General features: G+C 34.9%; 2 protein-coding genes across 2 annotated transcripts in view; one reads left to right on the forward strand and one right to left on the reverse strand.

The window, feature by feature from the left end:
* The window catches only part of LOC101262112 (uncharacterized), a 30,693-nt gene extending 24,950 nt beyond the window's left edge, over positions 1-5,743 (forward strand). Inside the window, exons 6-7 of the mRNA XM_069297959.1 lie at positions 5,016-5,157; positions 5,410-5,743. Of these exons, the coding sequence (XP_069154060.1) occupies positions 5,016-5,157; positions 5,410-5,585 (318 nt within the window). The 3' untranslated portion in view covers positions 5,586-5,743. The remainder of the gene's footprint in view (positions 1-5,015; positions 5,158-5,409) is intronic.
* A 6,079-nt stretch (positions 5,744-11,822) lies between these two features.
* Positions 11,823-18,336, reverse strand: LOC544309 (anion:sodium symporter). Its single transcript, NM_001247099.2, has 12 exons — positions 18,128-18,336; positions 17,973-18,057; positions 17,768-17,885; positions 17,644-17,685; positions 17,391-17,567; positions 16,607-16,734; positions 14,796-14,877; positions 14,391-14,442; positions 14,158-14,255; positions 13,890-14,048; positions 12,330-12,419; positions 11,823-12,214 (listed from the first exon to the last, which is right to left on the reverse strand). Exons 1-12 carry the CDS (start codon positions 18,240-18,242, stop codon positions 12,137-12,139), a joined length of 1,224 nt encoding a protein of 407 aa, NP_001234028.2. The 5' UTR covers positions 18,243-18,336; the 3' UTR covers positions 11,823-12,136.
* Positions 18,337-19,472: the final 1,136 nt, after the last annotated feature.

Raw genomic sequence — 19,472 nt, forward strand, 5'->3', positions numbered from 1 at the left:
AATTTCAACAAGGTCAGTTGTACTTGCATCCCTATCAAGAATGTCAATTGGCATTTGTTCCACTGATTCACAACTTTCAATGTTGTCATTTGTCTCCATGACAGTGAGAGATGCTGTTTTGCAATGAGACCTGGTCTGTTTCTCTATCTCCCAAGCACGATTTAGAAAAGGACGAGGAGACATCTATGCAAAATTAGGTCTTGTTCGTGATACGAGTTGGTTGCCTACTGATTGGTAAGGAGCTTCACGTGCTAAACCAATTTGGGTTGTGTTGGATCTTGATAGATTTGGCCATGGAGACCTTTATGCCCACAATTGGAACCCACTTTTTGCTCAAATTCAGTGCAAGACTCATGGCTTTATAACCAGTAATAGGCTTATGAGTTATACGTAAGGAACATCCCCAAAATATAATGTTCTGGGCAATTCTTGACTCGGGCAGATCATTTTTCAAATTCCTGGGGATACTCTTCTATTGTTCCTAATTATTGCATGCTACATAAATGTTCATTTGGATTCTTAAATTTTGCAGGACCATAGTTCTCTTGTAAAGCTTTAACAAGGTCCTCCAAATATTGTAGTGTATGCGCACTATTAATCCATGCAAAGAGATCAAGCGCATCATCTTCTAAATACATAGCTGCAACATCTACCTTTAGATCATCAGGAGTTTGATAGTTTTGAAAATATTTTTCAGTGTTCAAATCCAGTCACGAGGATCTCCTCCTTCAAATCGAGGAAATTCCATCTTTTTATGTGGCCTATGAGATGGATTCTTCAACCACCAAACCATATCCACGTGAACATCAATATCCTCGACCCAAGAAAACCTTCTGATGTTATGAGTACCTATATTACGTTCTGGACCCTTTCTTTTAGCAGATGTACCTAATTAGCATCGCGTTGAGTACCACTAGATTGAGCTTTCACGCCTGCATCTAATGCTTCCAAACGTGACGTTATAAACGTTAATTGCTGGACAATTTGATCATTCAGGGGCTCACTAGGATGATTTATGACTGATTGTGTTGCTGGTTAATCAGAAGAACATGTAGATACCACCATCTTGGATCTACTGCTCTGATACAAAAATAATATAAACGAAGATTAAATGTGATGAGAATGAAACTTAACTGGTTAAATGAAGTGCAGGAATCTTAAACACTGATAATCAATAACTACGTCCGTATGGAGTGGAAAAATCTCCAGTTATAAAGATAATAATAATATTTTTCTTCAATAGAATTCTCCAAGATACGCATATTTATATTGAACGTTAAGGTAACTCTTAATAGATAGAGATAGAAATAGTAATTGCTGTCGATAATAACCTCTACCGATATTAACTCTTGGTTATATTTTATCCTATTTAAAATAAAGAAACTAAGATAGATCTTCTTCACATGCTTGTCTAGATTTCTTCTAGAGTAAGTCCGTAAAGGAGCATTCGAATCACAATCACCCAATTCTTCTTAAAGGCTATTGATACCACATTCTAGTCTTGTTGGTTCTACCCATAGTTTGTAACATTTTCTATATTTTTTGTATGTTCATATTTAGCACTTTGTATGTGTCTGTTGGTGATATTGGATTATGTTATGGAGAAGACATAGCATCTAACCCACCTTATAGGAAAGGGGTCCAAATGATCTGCTTCATCGGGAAATAGTTATTTTTATGTGTGAATTTATCCGAAAAATGGAAAAATAATGGATATTTTGGATTAGCTGAACCCGCCTTGCAATAGATGAAGATGTAATGCAGTGGACAAGAGGGTTCAAACTGCGATTATGGTCATGAGTTCAATCCCGTGTAGTAGCGATTAAGAGAACCCAATTTCCCAAAAATCTAAGGGTTCCTCCACAAGGTTCGTAACCATCGATAAATAGTGCTATATATTACTATATTTACAACACTACATTTCCTTTAACGTGAGTGGTAACTACTTGGTTATTTCTTTAATGGCAAGTTATTAGTTTATTGTTTTACAATTATATTCTTTAATTTATTTTATTTCAAGTTGTTAGTTGATTCCCAAATTACCAGTTTTGAAAATAGAAAAATGAAGTTGTTAGTTAATTTCAAACGTTAGGGTATGACATCAATATTTGCATGTTTAATTAACTTTCAATCAACGAGAGCATTGTAAATTTATTGCCCTGAATGCCTTTTCTTTTGTTTTTTTTCTATTTTTCTTTCTCAATCAAATAAAAGTTACTCTAATTAAAGTCTATTTTGTTTTTAAGAAATTTAACTTTTCTACGAAGTGAATTATGGTTCTCTTCATTTATCTTGCTAAACATGAATGTATTCATCAGGGTAATCTACAATTTGTTAAAACTTGTGTTCTATTGATTTTTTTGGTTTAGCTAAGTTTCTTTATTTTTCTTATTAATTTAGTTTAGTTCATAACCCTATTTTCCGTCGTCTCTTATTTGTAACAACTTTGTCAGTAATGCACAAGAAAGCTATTTTAGGTTTCATTACATTTCTTAAAGTTATTAGATATTAGTTTAATAAAGTTTCTATCCAAAATTAACAAGTTACTAATTCGTTGAAGTTGTGAAAGAAGTTCTTTACCTTTTGTTTTGCTAGTAGGCTGGTGCAGACTTCCTTCTTAGACCCCCGGAAGACACCCAGGACTATATCATGTCGTGAAAGAAGCACACTAGACGAGTGTGCTTCAACCATTGTTAAACTATTTAGATTTTAAAAAAATGTCAAAAAGAAAATTCAAATGACTACTATCTTGAGGTCATGTTATGAACATAAGAAACGGAAAAAAAAGAAGTGAGCAAATTTTGATTATTGTGATCAATGCTGCTTATAGCATACTATGGTTTCTGACTGAATCTGCTCGTGTAATATCCTGGGTAAGTCCAACCCTTCACTTCTTCATAATTGCTAAACTGTAAACCAATGATTCAGTGAGGAGTACTGGATTATGATTTTCCTCTATAGGTTAAGTCTTAATAAAGAATGTTGACGAGCCAAGGATGACAGTTGGTTGAAGTGGACTAGTCTTACACTTGTCTAAGGTAGACCATATGAAAACAATATAGAGTTGAGAACACATAATAACTCTTGAACGGAAAAGAGATACAATTTCAGTTCCTTTGGAATCAGTAGTCACTCAAAAACAATTGAAAGATCAATGAATTGATGTTGATTCATTGCTTTTGTGATGATTGGGCGATATCTATCATCATTACAAGATGTATCCCCATATAATACAAGAAGTCATCCATTAACAAGCTCAATCATCCATCTGATGTTAGAGATCTACTGCTAACAATAGGACATTAAAACAGTGCAGTGTGTGATACATTTCTCCTATTGCACATTAGCTAACCATGTTGTAAGATGGTGTTTTGTGAGAGTGGTTAAAGGCTTTAGGCTGAATTATCTGGCTGACTCGATATGTTCCTATATAATAGTTGGCAAGTTCCACGATGCGTCTCGTCGCTAATAAATAAACACAATCGCGTATCCAATCCAATTGAGGACCCAGATCTTGGTGGTAAGAGAAGGATGTCGTCTTTCAGAAAACACTATTTCACATAGGTTTCCTCAATATTTATATGACAATGCTAGCATTCTTCTAAATTGGGCCAGAGCATCTCTGATCCTTTCTAAATAGTAGTTACTACTTTAAATTTGAAACATCATGGAATAGTGTAATTGGTTAATGTACAAGGTTTAAGCACTTAAATTGATAAATTCCTTCTCATCCCATAACCTTGGTAATCATTTGATGCTTTGAATGACTCAGTTCCTAATTCCTTGCTATCTAAATTGATCACATGTCTTGGAAAAGTCTGCTTTGAATATATGGTATGTATATTCTTTATAAGTAACATATTATTATGAAATGCTTTGCTATCTTGTTCTCTTGGATAGGCTCACTCTTAAATGGGTCTGTATCTGGAGGAATTGTGGACTTCATGCTATCATTGAATCATGAAAAACTATCTAATGAACAAACATTTCAACCATATTTACTAATTCTCCCTACAGTTTGAAATATTACATATTGCCTCACTAATTAATAATTGCATATCAAATTTCAAGACAAAACGCATCTAGATACATATATTTCTACCAAATTCAATCTAAAATACAGATACTTAGGGAGAGACACAAGTGAGATAGGAGAGAGGGCGAGTGAGAGAGTTAGCGTATCCTAAATGCATCGAATCACACTAGATACATGTATCTGAGATCCGATATACTTTTCAGATACATTTTGAAATACCCATACATAGGGAGAGAGGAGAGAGGCTAGCGAGAGTGTTAGTGTATTTTATGTACATGGGAATCCACTGGGATATGGTTACTTGGAACAAATTACACCTAATTTTGACTTGGGGACCGAAATCTGACATGAATGGTAATTTTGAAAACTCACGGGTAGGCACGTAATTAGACCCTAAGCTAGTGGGATTTGTGTTGTTTATCCTTGAATTATCAGCCTCATTGATGATGTTAGTGTCCTAAATCCTTTGTTGTAATTTACTACTCAAAATTTTGTTATATTGACAAGTATGGAGAGTATTAACTATTTTCTCAAGTGTATTCATAAAACCTTCTTCAACTCTAGCTGAACTCTCATTTCTTAATTTTTCATTGTCTGTCCTTTCATGGATGCTTGGTAACTAAAAGTTAAAATGTCTGGACGTCCTTGGTAAACCACGGTTTTGTTGCTCCAGTACTTTACTGCAGTGGGACAAAATGGAACTGACCTGTCACCTGTTTGTATGTTAAAATATCTGGTAGCTTTCATCTGATCTCTGGCTTGCGGAAAATAGAACAGGACACTTAGCCTTGTACTAGTTTCTTTTTTTTTCTCCATGGGAATATTTATAACTGAACGCTGATTGACCAGTATTTAGTTCATAAATCTCTTATAGTAGTAATCATATGCTCCTTTGTGGCAATTGGTGTTAGTTTCAAAGGATATCAGAAGGATGAAATGATTGTCTATATTTGGCCCTCATCTCAATTTTAATGTGCAGATGGCTGCCATGAGTAATGTATCAGCAACAGAGACTGCAATAATTTATGGGCTGGAACCAATATGGGGTGCTGGGTTTGCTTGGTTTCTCCTTGGTGAGAGATGGGGCTTAAGTGGATGGATTGGCGCCGCCTTTGTATTAGGTAATACCAGTTCCCACTTTCAGTTTGTAATAGGAAATCATTCAGTGATGTGAATCTTGTAAGACTGTCCCTATCAATTTGACTTGAACTGTGAATAACATGACTACTACTTAAACTTTGGCTCAATTAGGAAAAAACAAGGTTTTGTTTTACTGGATCATGGTTCGGTCTGAGGTTTTATTTACTTGGGAAATATCTGCAAATATTTTCATGATTCCATTCCTATCAACTTCTAATTATATATCCATGTAGGTGGAAGTCTATCAGTGCAGATACTTGGAGCTTCATCTTCATCTTTGTCAGGACAAGTCGAAAAAGTTATTCAGGATGATAAGTTATCAATTTCACATAAAAGGAACAATATTCATGCTTCACCACTTGTTATTAGCTGCAAGGAAGATCCAACAGACTTGTTGCGCAAGTCATGAATGTTGATGTTTCTTTTTTCTTTTTGCTATGTATATATAGGTGGATATTGTAAACTATTGTGACTCCTTTAATCTAGAAATATATTCTCACCAGACCACGTGTGCATGTACATGACAATACAACTTTTACAAATGGATCCTAATTTTCCTCTTCTCAATTTCTAGGAAAATGTTTGGTGAGATTCATAAAAATAAGAGAATTTAACTAATTGTGATTTCATGAACCTTTGTCCTCAAATGTGGTCTAGCTTGGCTGAAAAGAGCAGGGAAAGATGTGCAAGGCAATATAAAATGTTAAACACTGGGAACAGAGGGAGGGAGTGACAACGAACTAAAACATGAAGTTTAAATTGATATCATGAACATGCATGCATATTGAGACATGAAAATATTGAAATACATGGATTTGAAAGAGTATTAAGGAGGAACTATTACCTTATGTTGAAACTGAATTGGAAGAAAGATATGAGGATATGTGGACATCATATCAGTTTTTGTTTTCCAAGTAGCATCCTCAACTAATTGATTCCTCCGAAGACTTTCACGACAGTACTTCTTTATTCCTCAAGTTACGAACTTGACAGTCAAGAATCTCAACTAAGACCTCCTCGTAAGAGAGACTTTCCTTCACACCGATACTTTCTAAAGGCACAACTAAAGTTGGATCACCAATGCATTTCTTTAACAAGGACATATGAAACACTGGACGTAGTGATGCTAACTCAGAATGGAAAATCCAATTCATAAACCACATTACCAAAATGCCTCAAAATTTGATAAATCTACATAATAGGGACTAAACTTTTCTTTCTTATCAAATTTCATCACCGCTTCATGGGTAAAATTTTCCAATAAACCCAATCATTTACAACAAATTCAACCTCTATCGTCCTCACATCAATTTAAGATTTTTGTCTACTCTAGCCCATTCTCAACCTTTCTCTAATAAGTCAGACATTCTCCATGACCTCAAAAATTGACTCGAGCCCTCTCAAATCCACTTCACCAACTTCAAGCCAAACATATAGGAGACCTTCACCTCCTACCATGGAGCACCTCAAATAGATCCATCTAAATACTAGAGTGATAACTATTATTATAAGCAAACTCAACCAAAGTCAAATGATCATCCTGATCACCTTTAAAGTCAAATGATCATCCCAATTACTTTTAAAGTCAATCACACAACTCTCGACATAACATCCAAGGTGTGAATATTTCATTTAGCCTGGCCATCAAAAGTTGTGCTAAGCTTAACCTGAGCACCAAGACCGTTCTGAAATGATCTTCAAAATTGAGAGGTCAACTAAGTACTCCCATATGAGATAATGGACAATGACACACCATGCAATTTAACCAACTCCTAAATGTTAAGTCTAGTATAATCCTCGGCTAAATTGGAAGTCTTAAATAGAAGAAAATGTTATGACTTAGTCACTTGGTCTACAACCACCAAAATTGAGTCGTTTTGATGTGTGTACTAGGCAAACATGTGATGAAGTTCATATTCAAGTCTTTCCACTTCTATTTAGGAATACAAATATCTTGAGTCATACCACTTGGTTTCTGATGCTTAACCTTAACTTGCTGACAATTCACACACAAATTGTGCAATATCCTTCTTCATCCCATTCTACTTAATAGACTTCCTTATAAGTCATGTATATCTTAGTGGTTCTTGGGTGAATAGAATAATAGAAAACTATGAGCTTCCGATAGTATCCGTTGCCTCAACCCATCACCATCTGGATCATATAACCGACCTTGACAATGAAGCACATCATCTCCCCCTTAGGAGAACCTCAATAGTTTTTCAGAGAACTACTTTCTTTAATTCAACCAAAGTTGAATAATCACCTAGTTTTGCCTTAACATCCGACATAAGAGATGATTCTCACACAATTTGAAAAAGAACTCCACTATCCTTTGAATCAACCAAAATAACTCCCAATTGAGCAAGTCTGTGAACATCACTAACCAACTTCTTTTTCTCATCCTCAATATGAGCAACACTATTTAGGGATATCTACTCAAAGCATCTACAACTACATTTGCTTTACTTGAATGGTAAATGACACTCATGTCATAATATTCTAAAAACTTGCATCATCTCCTCTAGCAAAGACTTAAGTCCTTGTGCTTGAACACATACTGAAGACTCTTATGATTGGTGACATATCCATATGAATACCATAAAGATTGTGCCTCCAAATCTTCAAGGCAAACACCATAGCTTCTAACTATTAAATCTGATTCATATAGTTCTTTTCATGAACCTCGAGTTTCCTAGAAACATAAGTTATGACCTTACCAAGCTGCATCAACAAACAAACTAGGCCAATTCTAGAGGCATCAACTACACCACAAAATCATCTCAACCTTCCAGTAAAGTCAAAATTGGGGCTGAAGTAAGTTGAGTCTTCAACTCCTAAAAACTCTTCTATAAGCTTTGAACCACTTGAATTTCACTTTATTTTGAGTCAAACTAATTATCAAAGGAGAAGCGATAGAAGAAAATCCTTCAATAAATTGTATACAATAGCCAACTAAACCCATGAAACTCCTAATATCTGATGGCAGAAAGAGGTCTAAGACAGTTCTTAACTCCTTCGGTCTTTTTAGGATCAAATCAAATTCCCTCTCCCGAAACTATATGGAGAAGGAAGGCTATATACCTCAACCAAAATTCACACTTACTGAATGTATCAAACAACTATTGTCCTTACGAATCTCTAAGACAATCCTCAAATGGCCTGCATACTCATCCTCACTCCGAGAATAGATCAAAATGTCGCATATGAAAATAATGATGAATATATCCAAATACTATTTGAACACCATGTTCATCAAGTTTATGAAAGCTATATAAGCATTCGTTAGTCTAAAAGATATAATCAGAAAATCATAGTGATCATACCAAGTTCTGAAGGTTATCTTTGAAATATCACATTTTCTAACTCTTAGTTGATGATAGCTTGATCAGAGGTCTATCTTTGAAATGAAACTAGCACCCTGAAGCTGGTCGAATAAGTAATAAATCCTAGGAATGTGATACTTATTCTTGATTGTGACCTTGTTTCATTGATGGTAATCAACATCCTAAGAGAATCATCTTTTTTTTTACGTAAAAAGAGAACTAGAGCACCCAATGGAGAGATATAGGGTCTAATGAAAACTGTATCCAGAAGATCCTTTAACTAATCTTTTTACGTCTTAAGCTAAGTTGGAGTCATTCTATAAGGAAGGATGAAGATATGCTATGTATATGGAAAAGGTTATTCCAAAGTTAATCTTTCTTTCAAGAGGGTCTCTTGGAAGATCTTCGGGAAACAGTTATGGGAATTCATTCACTATAGGAACTGACTGAAAAGTTAGGGTTTTGGTACGAGTATCCTTTAACTGAACTAGATGATAGATACAACTTTTAGAAGTCATATTTTTGTCCTTAAGGCATAAGATAAATTAACTTATAAATGATGAGGTACAACCTTTCAATTCAACTGCTGGTTCTTTTGGAGATTGACATTTAACGTATCTAGTTCTACAATTGACTGAGGAATATCAAGCATGTAGCCAGTCCATGACTAGAATGATGTCAAAATTAACCATGTCTAGCTCTACTAGATCAATTGATGTGATTTTAAAATAAATTGAGACAATGTGATTTATGTATACCTATTTAGCTAAAACTGACTCACCAATAAGAGTAAAGACTAAAAGGGTCTTGATTGGATTTGGGGACTGACATCAAATTTCATAGAAACATAAAGAGTCACGGAGAAAAGTATGTATCCTAATCTAACAACGTATAAACATCAAACTGAAAGACTCATAATATATCAGTGACCACATCAGGGGAATCCTACTGAGACTTTTGATTTTGAAGAACATATAACCTGTTTTTACCTTATTTGCCACTCGTGCTAGATGAGGTACCATATCAAGTCAGGCGATTTGCTGGAGAATTAGGTTGAGTTTGCTAATGAACATCTCTACTATTGCCTATAGTCGATGGGCAATCCTTCAACTTGTGACCAGTCTTACCACGTCTAAAACATCTACTAGTACTGCCCATACACTCTCCCGCATGGTTTTCACCACTTATGACATGTGAGAAAAGTATGTCATCTAGAAACACTGCCATATGACTTAGAGCTTGGCCCTATCGTTATTAAACTTAGGCACTGGAGAAATAGTAGAAGATGGGGTCAAGCCCAAATCTTTCAAACAGAGTTGAGAACAACTACCACCTCATGATCTCTAACGAAAGTAGTCCACATTATCTATATGGGCCCTCTTGTTATCTTAACACTTTCTTTAAGTCTTTTCTCCTCAATCTGCATGATTCATAAAATGAGATATTTCCATCTCCTTTATCAACTTCAGTTCTATACTCTTTCTAAACCATCTCATAAACAGTAGAGACAAACTTACTCATATGGTAGAGTTGTCCACCATAGTCAGCGCATACTGGGAGAGTTTAGTAAACTTCAAAGAATACCGCTTCACTATTATGTTAGCCTATTTAAAATTTATGTACTCTTACACCTTAGCGTCTCTCATATCAAGCAGGAAGAACCACACTAGAGAAGCACCCTTGAACTTTTCCCAGTCCAGTGGGCTTGCATCAACAAATATTTCTTCTTCCATTGCTTGTACCAAATATTAGCAACTCCCTTCAAATTGATAAGTAGCCAAATTTGCACTCTCAATGGAGTGACACTTATAATCTCAATGATACTCTGAATACTCTCAACAAAATATTGTGGTTCTTCATCCACTTACGAACCATGAAATTTTGGAGTGTTCAATCGAGTGAAGTCTCAAAGTCTAGTTGCGGTCGTACCCATAATTGAATTCACATGAGCCACAACCACTCAATTGGTTTGAGCAATTATAGCTTGGGCTAGAACTTGGAAAACATCCCTAAACTTAACATAGGTCAATCGAAGTTGGAGGTTCTTGTTGCTCCTCATTCTGATTCCTTTTAACAAAGTTATTCTTGGAGATGTGATTCTTTAAATGTGTAGAGAATAAGTTAGAATGAAACTTTATATATTTGAACTCTGTTGCACGACTTAGTGTATGAAAGAAATGAATTATTTTCAAAAAAAATTGTATCCTCCCATTAATATATGACACGCTTCGCACCCATGAATAAGACTTTATTTAATGAGGCTTTTAGATACCCTAATACACTTGAACCAAACACCTTGATGCCATGTTTATCACACCTCAAGACTACTCCTAGATGTGACATAGGGCTTAGAGATACAAATAACCCAAAGCTAACCTCATGGAATTGCATGAAATTGGATTAGAAAAATCAATAACAAATTGAAATACATACGCGGAAGATAAAACTAAATATCTAGATAAAACCATAATACTGAGATAAATGATATTTGAAAGACAACATAATATGGTAGGATCTAAATGATTGTTTGAAAAGCCTCTAATAACATGAGTTGCTAGGACAAACCCCTAACTTACTTTATCATGTCTGAAGCTGAAAGTCTAATACTAAAAAAATATAAGGTTTGATTGAGGAAATGATGACTCACGAATGCTTCTTCTAGATGATCAGAGATAGTACTGATCACAGACCTTATAATGAGCATCATAACTTATATTATCAAACAATTTAGACAGAAAGTATGTAGTAAGTACTTGGAATGTACTAAGATGAGGAAATGCATAATTAGCATGATATTTGAACATATTGGATCTATTGAATGTGTTGATACAATGACCAAGTAAAATAACATGAAGTTGAGTTATACTGATTTGAAATACATATATACAAGGTCATGTCATATCTAAAAATCCAACTGTAGGGATATTAAAACCAATCTAAATCATGTGAGCTAGTAAAAGGAGTTCAGTGTACTGCTCTCACACTGAAAAGAAAATGTACAGACTTGTCAATGTAAGGACCTAATATCTGAGTAAAAGTGGACCCACTAGTTATTGTCTATATTAGACAATCTTCATCCCAAAAGTCCACACCGTGCTAAGGAAGGGACCTTAGTTCAAGGCAGCATCTATGGTTTGAGCTTCTGACAGACCATGGCCTCTCTCTTCTCTATAATTAGTTATATATTTGTAACTAGTATGCATTTATGGGGTATTTGCTTAGTTAATCCCCCCCCCCCCCCCCCCCACACACACACTTTATGATGCATTATATGAGTTGATCAACATTTGATCCACTTTTAATTGATTGGATAGCCAACCCAATTGTAATGAGGTAATTGGGCGAATAGCCATAAATTACACCCATTTTATCAACCTTGGAGTAAATCTTACCAGCACTAAACTGGCTTACAATGCCATGGGCAGTTCGCTCAATAACAATTCATCTAAAACATTTTGGAAGGCACTGTGCTAATGTTTCTAACACATAAAATTGAATCTAAGGTCCAAAATTTAGGTTTCATTACAGAGGCAGCCAAGAAATGCAAACAACTACCAACCATGCATTTGCATGACTGTGGATCTTTCAACTTCATCTCACAAACTAACGACATGTAAAGAAGCAGCAGCAGAGGTTACTCCTTAAAATCATCCTTGTCATCAACAGGAATTGGTTGATTCCTCCAGTACACAGCTAGAGCACTTCCACCAAGCTGTGAAACATGGTAACGATGAGCGAACATCGAAAAGAATTATGTTTGGAGTATAATAGACAAGATTTGTTGCACATGAACATGTATATGAAAAAAGTAAGGTACAGAGTCTTACTGCCATGCAGACAACACTAACAGCAGAAGGTACAGCAACAAGAGGGTTTGTGAAATGCTTTTGTGCAAGTAGAAATCCGAGTGCCGAACTCTGTGCACACAAAAGACAAGAGTTACATAGTTTTCCCATAGTTCGCATTATCTAGACTTCATCAAACCACTTTCTGTTAAATGTAATAGTAAAGCGATTGGACGACCTGGTAAAAAGATGATGCCCCTTTTTATAGCTGATATCACAATTTATCATGCATAATTATTAATTTAGGGAACAATATTCTCGCCAAAAATAACAACCCACAAAAGATGATAAGCATTATAATTAAAGAGTTCATTCAAGTGTCCTTTTTCTATTCCCCGCTTTGGGAAGGAATGATGGTTCCTAAGAATTAACAGCAGAATCTTATATTGTTAACTATCACAAGTTAATGATACCTCAATAGGATCTGTGTTTTGTACGGTGAAAGGCAAAAAAGGGGTGAGCACATGCTTTTAATAAGTCAGGCACCAATTAATACTAAAAACTATAAAATATTTAATTGCATATATATATATATATAACAATAATAATAATAGCAACAACATATTAGCAAATATTTCAATTAAAAACTAAAAGTCCATAGTAGTTACTGTTAAAGAATGACAAAAGTCTCACATCGATGGCTAATGAGATGGGATGACTCCTTATAAGGTTTGGGCAATCATCCTCCCTTTGAGTTAGCTTTTGGAGTGTGAGTTATGCCTCAGACCTATCAGAGCAGGACCGTCTCACCCGATGTTCGGACCTTGCACCAAATGCTAAGCACTGGGGGTGAGGTAGGATATTAAAGAATGACAAAAGTCCCACATCGGTTAATGAGATGGGTGGACTCCTTATAAGGCTTGGCAATCCTCCTCCCTTTGAGCTAACTTTTGAGGTGAGTTAGGCCTAAGACCTAATTTCACACTAAATTGAAAGAAGAAAAAAATACATATAAGAGGACAAAAAACAAAGGAATGAGAAACTGTGCACAGTCCACTGCCTACTGTTAAGAACCGCGAAAAAGAAGAAGAGAGTCATGGTTTGTGCTGAAGTCTGAACTTTGAAGAAGAGTAATCCCTCATATTTCGTTTTAATATTAATTTGATGTCAGTTTTATAAGAAATAACAAGAAGTATGATGCCTTTTTTCGCTGCGTCACCACTCGATTTTCCTTGCCTTCGCGAGATTGCCGCCTTGCATCACCATTCACCAGTAATAGGTGACAAGGCCTAGCCTCTCGTCAAAGGCGACAAGGCGAGCACATTTCGCATCATTGAAGAGGATAGAAAGAGCGAATTTTCCACCTCTGAAAATAGAAACATATACTAGATAATGTTTTGCATGATTTATAATTTTTACTATCACTCTATTAGGCACCCATCAGATAATTCTTCTTAATATGGTGATGTATGGAGCTCAACTAGAGGAAATGAAGATAGTACGGCTTAGATGAAACCAAAGAGAATAAAAGACAAGACAGGTATTAGGGTGGCTACAGAGATTAGTTCATTGGTAGGCTGAGAAGTATAAAAAGATAACTACCTGCATTCCACATTCTATCGAAATAGTTCTGGATGTTGATTCACCAAATGAAAATTTTGAAATCTGGTAACCCAGAAAAAATGCTGCAGCATGCAAGGCCGCCACAGGGAGAAGTAACTGTGCTCCCTGAGTTTTCAGCACATCTGCGACTTGACCAATCTTCAGAGAAAACATATACAAACTGAGTTAGCGTAGAATATGTGAGAGAAAGAGAGAGACGACTAACATGCCTTCAACTAAAACTAGTCAGTAAATTTTTCAAGCTTACCGGACTAGCACAAAGAAGAGTAGTCAGAATAACTCCAATTAAAGGTGTGATGGTGACGATTTTTGACGTAAACTTAGGAAAAAACTCATTTGATAGAACTGCAAAACAAAGTTAACTTGAGTTTATATAGCCTATCTTATTTAAAGCTATATGAAAGCAAGATCGGCATAAATACAGATTTCCTGTTGTATTTCTCTATCGAAGAAAATGTGAAATATTAAATATCCAGTTACCTCCAATAACTGTTGGCACTAGCACAACTTGAAAGGTGCTGATAGCAAGACCCTGGAATGAAAACAGAAGAACATCGTCTCAAGAAAGTCTTTATCAGCAAACCACAAAACTTAGAATGTTAATCACCGAAGTTAGAGGGCTGTCAGCTTTCTTGGGAAGAATCCAACTTTTAAACAGCCATACTTTGGTGGTGTTAAGTGTTAAACACCAAAATAAGCTTGGTGAAGTTGGTAGGTTATTTATGGCGTGTGTGAAAGGCATAGTGTAGATATTCTCCAGTGTACAACATACATTTATAGGATAAATTCTGATGTGTGACTGATATAGCATACATCAAGCAGTTTACATGAGTACATTCTGATAACTGAAACAAATATTGAACACAAAAGCACAGGTCAACTTACGGCAGCATCAACTGGGACAAGCTGACCAGCTAAAAGCTTAGTTAGCAGGGGTGTCATCACAATAGCTCCAACTGTTGAACACCTGCAATGATGCCATAAAAACACTTATTCCCCAAATTCTCTAAGATTCAGGTCTTTAGCTTACTGTTATCCACAATTCTATGCAAATGCATATTTCTTGTACATGTGAACTTAAGTTCGCACTGAATGATAGCATTGGTTTCTCCTTAACATGCATCACTTCAGAGAGGCTTAAAAAATTATTACATCATTACCCATGAAGCTAAAGCAGAGTGCTTGACAGTTCAAGTGCAGTTGTTCACTTTCCTATGATGAATTTTCTTGAACCACCTTTTACAATCACTGTCTTTCTTATAGTGTGGTTGCAGATCGCTATCCTTAAAAGTAAAGAAAGATCTGGGGAAAAACACTAACTTTTATGATTGGCTAACAATCATCTGGTCAGGGGTTTGCCAGAGGCCACAAAAATACCCTCTCCCCCATGAACATTTATGTCCACAAAGTGCAATATAGAGTTTATTTCAACATGTATCTCTAAAGATGTAACGAGGAAAGGAACTATTCAGGTGCTAACAGAAAAAGAAAGAACCTGGTAGGAGCATGGACCTTTCGCATTGTTTTATCATTTAATTATAACAGCACAAGCTGGATAATGTTTCTCCTAAGAGGTCGTTTGTATTGACTTATTTTAAGAGCTTTTTAAGTATTTTTGTAGAGTTCGGGTAAAATAAAAAAGTACTTTTAAGCACTTGTTTTTAACCCAAAAGGACAAAAATAAGCCAGAAATAATTAGTTAGAATTCCTAACTTGTGCCTTTTGGTAATAAGCTCATCCAAACAGGCTCTAAGTGTTCAAAAAATTGTAACCTAAATCCAGTTTCAAAAAAAAAATTGTAACCTAAATCAATGGCTTCCTGTCATTAGGAAGGAGATACAATTCAAAAACAACAATCAGATATTGGCAGATTGCATTGGCAAATGAATTTCAGATCAACTTTGTTTTACCATGTCCATTGTCTTTCTGGATAAAAAAGTTGCAGATAATATTAAGTTTAGACTAGACTAAACACTTCTGCAAATCGGAAAGGTGGATCCTTTTCTCTTTGTTCTCTTTTTTTTTTTTTTTTTGATAATTGTGACCTTGTGGTGTCCGGACCAACTTTTGCACACCTCGACTAATACCCACCAGCAACAGGTACCAGGAAAATGAGAAGAAATCACCTGGTGTTTTTGTCTCCATTGTTTGAAGCTGAGACCTCATGACTCTCACCGACTTCATAGACTACTGGTCACACCCATGTGTGCAGGTGGATTAGATTTATATACAAAAAAATTAATTTAAATGGAATTATAAATAATAGTCAAAATGTAGGTGCGCTACTTCCGTATTTCTTTCAGTAACTGTATACACCAATCCCAACTAAGTAATCTTTTAAAGCAAAGTAGTGCCACCTACACCTTTTCATCTGATATAAGACAAGGAAATGAACAAATATTATAGGAGTACTTCACATCAAATCAAACAAAAAACTAAGGAAATTGATGTGCAACACAGGATCTAATATCTAATTTATTAGGGTTTAGCATCTGGTTAAGTAATGGATAACCATGACTTTTACTTAACACATAAAATTGCACTCTTTAACTTTTCTGGATTATAAATTAGTTATACTTTACTTTTATCTTGGCAATGAATGTCATCACGTCAATAACAAAGCATGGCTTGCAAGACCACATAGCAAAGCTTATTGAAAGTAAAGAACTTCCCACATAGTAGATTGAACTACTTACGTTGTCATTAGAACAGAGAGGGCTACATTCCCCTTTGAAATATATGTTGCCACATTAGAAGCTTGGCCTCCAGGACAGCATGACACCAAGATCAGACCAGTAGCAAGTGGGGCGGACAACTTTAGAGCCTACAGATCATACCAATTGGAGGAAGAGAACAATTATTATTAGCTAACTTGAGTAATATCAGAAATAGAATCAAGAGCATAGAGCTTGCTAACGAACAATAGAAACAACCAGAGAGACGAATAGCATTGACATGCTTAAATAGTTAGGTCAAACTTGCATACAACAACAACAACTACTACGTCTCGGTTCCAAACAAGTTGAGGTCCGCTATATGAATCCTCACTTCTACAATTAAAAACTCAACTCAAAGGTCAACTTGCATACTAAATCAAAATATGTTTCTAGAGGATAAATAAGTTCTCTTTGGCTACAAAAGAGGGAGAAGAAATCATAAACAGTAGAACCTAGTTAGATGCTAATATAAACTAACTTTAACAGAAATATAACAAAAAACAATAAAGCAAACAATGATAGAAAAATATATCTAACAGGCCACTCTACCTTTCTAATGCCTTTCCTTTTTTATCTCACATAAGATAATTATGGGTGTAATCAAGTTGATCTTCATTCACTATCCTCGTGTGAAGATTTTCTAGGAGTCTGACTAAGTTAGAATGTAAGTGTACACAAGATTCAACTCAAACTTACAATACAAATATGCTTTAAATGATGCATAGATAAAAAGAATAACGCAATGAGGTAAGAGAAGAAATACCATTGCTATGGTGAAGCCTAAGAGTGGTTTAATGAAGTACTGAGCGAGAAATCCAACACCTACAGTCCATGGGTTCCTTAAACATCTTCGGAAGTCGTCAAATGTTAGTGTCAAACCCATTGAAAGCATTAGAAATCCCAAACCCAGAGTGAAGAGATCTGTTTCCAACCAAGTGACCTGTACAATTCTCATGTTCTATCAGTTAGAAGTTATAGTAAACGGAAAAATTGCAAAGAACAACTATTGAATTTACCGCAGAAGGTTTATATATGCCAATGATTGTACCCAATATAACCTGGAAAAGAAATTAATCTTTGAATGAGGGTAGGTAGGTATAAAACAAAGTATTAAAAGAGGAAAATGATTCTGAAATATACCCATAGAGGAAAAAGGGTGGTCAAAGTCTCAATTATTTTCTCATATTGGGTCATTCCAGTGGAAGAGCTTTCCCCAGACACATTTGATGCTGCCTCGCAACATACTATTTTGCGATTGCTTAACATAGTAGTGGCAACCAAAATAAGAAATACAACAACAATAAAAGAGACAGACAATATAATTCCATCTCAAACAAACACTTACCACGGGGATTGAACTAGGGAAGTCTTACTTTGATTTTGATTGATGAACAAATTATATCTTCCAATCTCATCTCCATTTCTCATACCTTAAATACAATATAGTTAGCTCAATTTTTACTCAATAATCAAAAGAGTCGAGAAAAATGAGGTACATACCCATACTCAAATGGGTCGGACTCCTTCTAACACAAAACCCATAACTTGGTCTCTGAAGTGTGTCTGAACACTGCAATTTACATTGTTTCCCAATAAATCTGGACAGAGAAGCCATTGTTGACTAGAAGAGTTTAGGGCAGGGTTCGTTCAACTTACGTTAGTTACCGTGTGGTTTTCGAGCTGGAAAACTGAGATCAGATGGGTCCAACATAGCAGATTTTCTATAACTCGTGGAAACCAATGAACCACACAAGATGATATGAGGTTTATCCAAATCTCACACCCCAAAAATATATAATGTTTTCTATTTTATTAATATTAAAATAAGAAAATATCTAAATTAGAAATTGCATCACCTAGAATAAAACTAACTAAAATCTAACAATATTTTTCTAATGACTAGTGGCAAATTCCTACCCTTTTTTGTCCAATCTTCATTTCTGCATTGCTGTGTTCCTTCTTTTCAAATTTCATGATCATTTGATTTGTTTTATTCTCATCATTACTCATATTTATCAAAGTTCAACAGTTTTTATTTTTGTACAAGTAATTATGTGAAGGTATACAAAACATCTCTTTCATTGCTATCAGAAGCCTCATTATCAAGGAAGTCATTTAAAGCATTTCTTTCCTGGAAAATATGGTTCATGTGGAGAGTTTTTGGCCTGCTACAACAATGATAAAAAAAAAATCCCTGATTTAATTCAAAATTTGCAATATTTATCCTTGTGTTAATTTTGTAAAGAAACCTAAGAGTTTGTTTGCTTATTTAGCTGTTTGGCAATACTCAAAAAAACTTATTTTAAGTTAAAAAAAAAATTTATTTTAAGTCAAAAGTTAAAAGCTGGGGTAGGGGTGTTTTTTTTTCCAGCTTATAACCTGTTTTAAGTTGACCACATTTTTACCTTTTTGCCCTTAATATTTTTATACAATCTCCAAATTACCCACATAACCCTAACATCTCTTTCTTTTATTTTTCCCTTTTCACGTGTGGATGATAGACAATTACTATTACTAATGAATGAAAATAAAATAAATCTTAAATCTTTCACGTGATCTATTCAAATTATATATTATTAAAATGTAAAATAAGTTGCACATATAACTTAAATAAAAATTTATATTCCTCTTATAAATAATTTGTGATAATAAAGAAATATGTGAATGATAGACAATTATTATTACCTATGGATGAAACTAAAATAAAATCTTAAATGGTTCTTTAATGTATTCAAATTATATATCTTTAAAATCTATAATAAGTTTATATTCCTCTTATAAATAATTTGTGATGACAAAGAAATATGTGAATGATAGCAAAATATAATTATTTATGGCTGTAAAA

Source organism: Solanum lycopersicum, chromosome 5 (genome assembly GCF_036512215.1).
Source record: "Solanum lycopersicum chromosome 5, SLM_r2.1".
NCBI classification, from domain to species: Eukaryota; Viridiplantae; Streptophyta; class Magnoliopsida; order Solanales; family Solanaceae; genus Solanum; species Solanum lycopersicum.